This window comes from Anopheles moucheti, chromosome 2, assembly GCF_943734755.1.
Source record: "Anopheles moucheti chromosome 2, idAnoMoucSN_F20_07, whole genome shotgun sequence".
Taxonomy (NCBI): domain Eukaryota; kingdom Metazoa; phylum Arthropoda; class Insecta; order Diptera; family Culicidae; genus Anopheles; species Anopheles moucheti.
Genome location: NC_069140.1, coordinates 3,144,392 through 3,151,143, shown reverse-complemented (window position 1 = coordinate 3,151,143; position 6,752 = coordinate 3,144,392). Strand labels below are relative to the sequence as shown.

The 6,752-nt window shown below is 47.5% G+C and overlaps 1 protein-coding gene across 4 annotated transcripts in view; it reads right to left on the bottom strand.

Moving 5' to 3' along the window:
* Positions 1 to 1,487: 1,487 nt before the first annotated feature.
* The window catches only part of LOC128298883 (sorting nexin-13-like), a 31,087-nt gene continuing 25,822 nt past the window's right edge, over positions 1,488 to 6,752 (bottom strand). For 2 of the 4 annotated variants that reach the window (XM_053034685.1, XM_053034686.1), the window contains exons 4-10: positions 5,935 to 6,417; positions 4,566 to 5,657; positions 4,331 to 4,486; positions 4,142 to 4,257; positions 2,906 to 4,048; positions 2,463 to 2,818; positions 1,488 to 2,395 (exon numbers count right to left, since the gene is read on the bottom strand). In XM_053034685.1, coding sequence (XP_052890645.1) covers positions 1,990 to 2,395; positions 2,463 to 2,818; positions 2,906 to 4,048; positions 4,142 to 4,257; positions 4,331 to 4,486; positions 4,566 to 5,657; positions 5,935 to 6,417 — 3,752 coding nt within the window. In that variant the 3' untranslated portion in view covers positions 1,488 to 1,989. The remainder of the gene's footprint in view (positions 2,396 to 2,462; positions 2,819 to 2,905; positions 4,049 to 4,141; positions 4,258 to 4,330; positions 4,487 to 4,565; positions 5,658 to 5,934; positions 6,418 to 6,752) is intronic. The other 2 variants (XM_053034687.1, XM_053034688.1) reach the window with 2 other exon arrangements.

The window sequence follows — 6,752 nt, the reverse complement described above, 5'->3', positions numbered from 1 at the left end:
ACGGAAAAAAGTGATCGTTTCGTTTTGGAGCGTGTTCTCCTGGGAAGGGAAGGATTCTTTTCGCTTTCCTCGGTTTACCGTCCAGTTTCCACTTTCTCGAAGAAAGAGCAAATCGGAACGATCGTCATCGAGCGAGCGCGCACACAGCTAAATGATAACTTTGCTCTCTACGTACTCTAGGACTAGTAAGGGCAAACGGGGAGGGCGACATGTAGAGAAAGAGAATTACTTAAGCAAAATACGCTCCCTTGTGGGAGGAACCAGCAAATGAACTATTGCATCTTATTGAAAACAATAGCAGCAAAACACACACAGAGCAAAAAACACAAATCCATGTAAACACGCTGATGAATGAGCAGCAACAAAGAAAACACAAAATCAGTACGATCGTCACCGCCACAAGCGAAGCAATCGTAAATTGCAAGGAGTTAGATGCGGATGTGATGTGTGCGAGAAGGTAGTTGCAGCAAATAGTAATAGTAGTAGCAGTAGTAGTAAACGAATGTTAGAGTCGTGAAAAAGTGAGGGGGCGTATAAATCAGAAAACTGTGTAAAAACTACAACCGAAACTACACGACGGCGACGATATGATGGGTGGAAAACAAAGCAACAACTGATACAAAACAAATCTTTTATGATTAAATAAAACAGAGCAAAAAACATAATTTAAAAAGTAACGTGATGGTGTTTTTGATTGAATTTTTTTAACAATATGAAAGAAAAGACAAGAGCGAAAGAATTCCTTTTTGCGCTGAATGGTTCGTACATGGGTTCGTATTTTTCCATGCGTTCCAACGATTGAAAGAACAATTCCTCCAGCGAAAAAAGGATCCTGGTTCGCCGGTACGGACAACGAGAGCGATCGTCCGCGGAAAAGGTAAATTCGTACTTCCAAAAATGAGTCGTTTCAATATTTTTGATACCAAGAGAACATACCAAGGGAGAGGTAACACGAATCCGGAATAATTTCACTCACCATACTGCTGTTTCCCTCTCGCATATAACGGCCATGACCACGTGAGAGCGATCGGCAATCGGAGAAAGCGGGAAGTATGTTTCATCTCTTTCGGCGGATGCGATGTTTTGCCTGTTTGCTGTTCTGTTCTCGCATGCTCACATATACGATGATAAGGGATCTTCTCTCTACGTTATCAACCACAACGATACTTACGACTGCGATCGTTTGTGTGAGAGTGTCGGGTTGAACGCCGTCGCCGGGTCTCCGTCGAATTGCTCCAGAAATGAACCGTTTCAGAATTTTTGACACCAAGAGAACATCCACAGGAAGAGGTAACTCTGAGATGACGCGAGACGAATAGGATGCAGAACGCGTGAAAGAGACAACTTATAATGCAGGGTTAACGGAGCATTCTCCTGCAGGGTTAACGAAACTGATTTCGGATTTTTTACAAAAATGCCCAAATGGGTAAACACTAATCGGGAAGCTTTTCATTTTCATAAAGTGTATTACCTTTGTTTTATTACTTGTCTCTACACAACAATAATAATCCGCTAGTAGCAATTTGTTCATCGGCACACACGTATGTAAGCGAATCAACGTAAAAATGGCCCACAAACGAATTGAAACTATATGTGGGGTAGGAGGATATTATTTAAGCACCCGGCGATATGTGACTCTATACTTCTCTAATCGAATAACTTGTAGCAACACAAAACATGGACGAGCTAAAACACTTACCAATCATAATAGACAGAATAAAAAGCTGCATACACTGCATCACAATATACTTAAAAGCCAATAATTAAAACCATTAACAAAGAAAACGTTCCTTCCTAGTACACCTATCGTCATATCGTTAAAAAAAAACAAAGCACTTAAAATCATTGCAAAATTGGAATGGCATGATAACACGGTGAGTGGAAATCAGAAAAACCATAATGATAGCGTCTCATTTAATACAGCTTCGTTACGCGGCATACTGTGTTGTTGGAATGGGTCTCCGATGTGGCCTTGTATTGTCGTGCCCTTCACGAGAATCGGGACGCTTTTCGCGATCCGGCCACCGTTCCCGGTGTTCCGATGCGTATCGTTGTCGTATCGTCGGTTCCGTTCGTACCAGAACCATTACCAGCTCCGCTAGCTCCAGACGACAGCAGAGCATGTTTGGTAATGTTCTCCGTCTGTAAGATCACCATCAGCAATCGGTTGAACAGGATCAGCAGCAGCCGAGTGTTTAGCCTCTTGTTTTGTAGCATTTGGAAGAAATTCAACAGACCACTGTTACACGTCACCGAGCCGACCACGTGCTTCAAATCGTCGGACAGCAATGCAAAGAGGGAAATTTTGGCCGCCAGTTTCGTACGCAAACGTGTACTGTCCTCACGCAGGGGAGTGCTTGGATTGAAACGATCCCCTTCCGGCCATACATTATTGCTAGAAGAAGACAAAAACAATTCGATCATCCCTTGACGAGCGGCATTCACAAAAAGACCAAACCTACATTATCGAAGACAGGATCGATTCCAGCTTGTCCGTGGCCAGAAGGCTACTCGCCGTCTGTATAATGCGCTTGTTTGTCGCATGGCTAACCCAAGGCGCACCCAACAGACGGTTGATAAGCCCACGGCGCAACCATTGCGATTTGTTCTGCAGATCGAACACCTCGTCGAGCAGATTTAGTGCCGAGGCCAGTGCCGGATACTCGGACTGTTTCAGCTCGAGCGTCGGAATGTCCTGTATGTCGTAGAAGCTGCGCTCTTTCAGCGAACTTTTGCTCACAAACATCCTCGAAATGCCACCGACGAGCGTGTCCGGCATGTTCCGTATCTTACTCATGCCTGACTTGAGACTTTCGATCTAAATTAAGAAAGTAAAACAAACACAAATCCACCTCGCATCAATAATTAAAGACAAAAGCTTGTTCTCGTCGGGCGCATTATTTACCGTTTTTACTACCGGTCCTCCATGCATCTTTCGGTCGTCCGTGTCCGGTTCCAAGAAGTTCCGTATGATCGCCATCATCTCCTCCGAAAGTTCCGCTTTCGCGCAGATCTCCGCCAGAAAACGGTTCAATATTTCCATCCGATGTTCCAGCACGGCCCGCTGTGTGTTTTGGAACGTTTTCTTCGCTGGAAACGGTACCCGATCGAGTGCTGGGAAGCGCTTCACCAGTAGCTTTTTCAGCTCGAGAAACTTCGAATAGCGTCGATAGATGTGCCAGCTCTTGTGGTGGTTATCCTCGATCACGTGCACTTGGATGGCATACACCGCGTAATGGCCCTCACAGTGAATAGCGGTGTTAATGATCCGTGCGGACAGCTTATGCTTATATTGATGGTGGTGGTGGTGATGGTGATGATAATGATGATGCTGGGTTTGATGGTGTGGACCCTGACCCTGACTGGATTCATCCGCATAACGATGCACAACATCAGACAGCTGCGGTGCCGGGATTCGGCGACTCGTGGACATCGCGGTGGGCGCTTCATTGCCCGAATCGTTGCTGGAACAGTCGGACGATTGCCGTAGCTGCTCGATGTTGAGATCGTTAATGGCTGCAAACATCCCGGTGCAGTCACTGTGCGATCGGGCGTGCTTGATCGTGTTCACGGTCGTGGGAAAAAGGCTCGACGGGGATGGTTTCTTCACCACTGCACCGGCCCTCACATCGTGCTCCTCTTTGATGTCCACCGTAATGGGAGGTGGAAATACGGTGGAAGATGTTGGCGCGGTCGTCCCATCCTCATCGTCGTCCGTTTCATCGAAACGAATGTCACCGCTGTTGGTGTCGCTTGCACTATCACTGTGCATGAGCCCTCCGAACACGGTTAAATGCTCGAGCGAAGGCATATCCTGATCGTGCGCGTTGTGGAAGTCTAACTCACGCAGCAACTGCTTGTAGGCCACACTTTGGTAGAAGTTATTAAGGAACACTTCCTCGTTTTTCTGCTTCTCGTAGATGTATTTGCAGATCGAATCGAACCACGTGTTTTCCGGCTGGATGGACGGATCGTTCAACCGGAAATTGAGAGCCTCTATCAGTCCCGGATCGATGTTAAGGTAGTTGGGTGAGGAGGGTTGCAGATACTAGAATGGAAGTCATACCGATGGAAATATCCTCATTAATTGAAGCGTCCCAGAACGATGAGTCCCTACGGGGATATTCCTTCGAATGATTACCTCCTGATACAGATTGCTCGCCTTTTCCCGGATGCTTCGCAGTAGTTCTTCTCGGCTTAGCTTCGACTTGTTCACCTGCATCTCGGAGTAACATTGACTGGTACTAAGCTTCCATTCTACACAAACACAAGACAACACTGAAACTGTATCCAACAAATCTTCAGAAGAGAAAGAATAGCTGTCCCTTACCTTGAGCGGTGAGATAAAATATCACATACTTTTGCAGATTTAATACACTAAGATAGTCCAGATAGTAGAACACGGCCAGCTCCTTCCGCAGGATATCATCGAGGCTGAGCTGTGGTAAATTCGTTGAAGCTTTATCTCGTTCCGTCTTGCCAAAGTCTAACCGGTGAAAAAAGAACATAAAAACAGGTTGTAGCGATATTGTCCTCATACGTAACCACCAACCTTCCCACATTACCGTTCTTGTTGTTCTGCAAATGGCTAATTCTCAGATCGATCAGCTTCTGCGTGTACTTGAGACTGGCCAGCTCGGCACTACAGTTACTATCCTTGTACTTTGCGTCCATCTCTTTGGTAATCAGCTGCCGGCAGGCACGCAGTTCCGACAGATCGGTCGACTGGCGGATCATCTTCAGCAGAAACTCACCCGCCGGTGGATCCTTCGTAAACTGTTTCGCAATCTGCAGGTTAATAAAGTCCGGATCCGCCAGCGTGTGAAACATCGGTTTCAGCAGACTGTTGGCGAGCAGATTGCAAAGCAGCGTACGCAACGTCAGACAGTTAAAATCCTCCTCCGGAAGCACGAAGTAAAGCACCGTTTCGGACACGTGCTTGAAGTAGTCATCCAGCGCTTCCACATCCATACACTCGCTGCGATAATCCTCACAAAAGCCAAAGAACGCATTAAGCAGCATTGTGTCCGGATCGATTAACGATTGCTCATCGACTGGCATGTTGTAAAACCGTGAGTTGGCCACATTCTTCTGCAGTGCCGCATTACCCAACTGCCAGGTAAGATCCGTTTCGCTCTTGTTGCGCCGGTGACCTTCCACCTTGAGGTTGCGCCGCTGGGGCGACAGTTTCTCGTGGATCTTCATGCGCTTTTGCTCCGTTCCTGAGGACTTTTTGCTATTGGCACTATTAGCTACCTCCTGCGTGGCAAGTCGATAGAAGCGTGTATGCTTCGCTAGATCATCGATCAGACGGGTCGTCATCAGTGGAAGCAGGTCGACCGACCGGACGCGTTGACAGATTTGCAGAATGAGCGATTCGATGCTGGTGCGAATGTTGCACTCGGAAAATTCCCGATTGTCCGACACGATCGTGTACCACGAGTCGATGAAATCACGCACCACATAATCGAGGATCGTGTGTATCAGCTTGTCGACCGGTTTGTTACCGCTTAGGATCTTTTTCTTCTTCGGCGAACCGGGCGGTGTATCGTGACGGTGGTGGTGCAGCAGAATCTCCGGATGCGTGAGATAAGATTTAAACGAGGACAGAGGAGTCGATGCGACAGATACTTCTTCGCCGATGGAAACATTACCTACTGGGAAGAAGCAAACATGGGTAAAGGAGATCGATCGCAACGGGATCGTTCTTGCAAATTTAACAAATCGTTTAATCGTTTTCTACTTTTCTAGACAGATTCCCTCTAATCTAGCACTAAACCTTCGTCCCTCTATATCCTCTACCTCCCACACGCAAGAGACCCATTCAAGCGAACTTTACAACAAATAACCTACACCTCCATACGGTAACAAACAATGAATAAAGCAATGAATAGAGCTGTCTCTGGTTTTCAAGCATTTCGACTCAAACTTTACCATCTTTTCTCCGATGTTTGTCCGGCTCATGGTCTGCCAGTCCGCTTGTCGCCCGCTTGTCCGTGTGTATCTTAATGCTCTCGAACGGTCTCCAGCGGCTGCGTTCCTCTCCGGGCGATGGCTGTCGATGGGATGTGGGTGGCGGCACCGTCGTGGGATGAAATGACCCTCCCTCCGGACTGTTATCTAGAATGGTATGATGGTCCCGTTGGTGGAAGTGCAAATGGCCACGGTGCATAAGGTGGTCCGTAATTGCGTTTGGCTTCGCCGGCGGCTCACCGGCGCTGGTACGTGGTTCACGCTTCTTGAACAGCAGCTCGATCCCAGCATCGAGAAAGTTGCGCCGACGGGTACCGTGGCCACCGGCCGCGGACGAGTCGCCCGCACCGGACGAGAGGGGAGCTTTCGCGTTTCGGTTCGATTCGGTTTGCACTTTGATGTTGGGCGAAATGAGCAGCAAATTACCGGGCTTAGGGTCACAAACTATTGGGAGTTTTTTTTCGTGTTTTGTTTGGGCAAGTGGCAATTCGGCAAAGGCGTGGCATATTGACACACCGGTTATAGTTGCCGGAGTTAGCGTGCCGTGCGTGACGGATCCCGTAGCAAACCGGATCCGTGGTAGATACAGTAACAGGATGGGTTTGATTTTGGCATTATCATGTGCACGGGTGCATGACATGGTAACATTTCGTTGAGGAGTTTTTGTAATCGGGACATATGATGGCGATAGAGAGCATATGCGTGTGTACATGTGTGTAAAATGTGGTTCACATGGGAAAGAGAGAAAGAGAGAAGAGAAATGGGGGTTTCCGGATGAG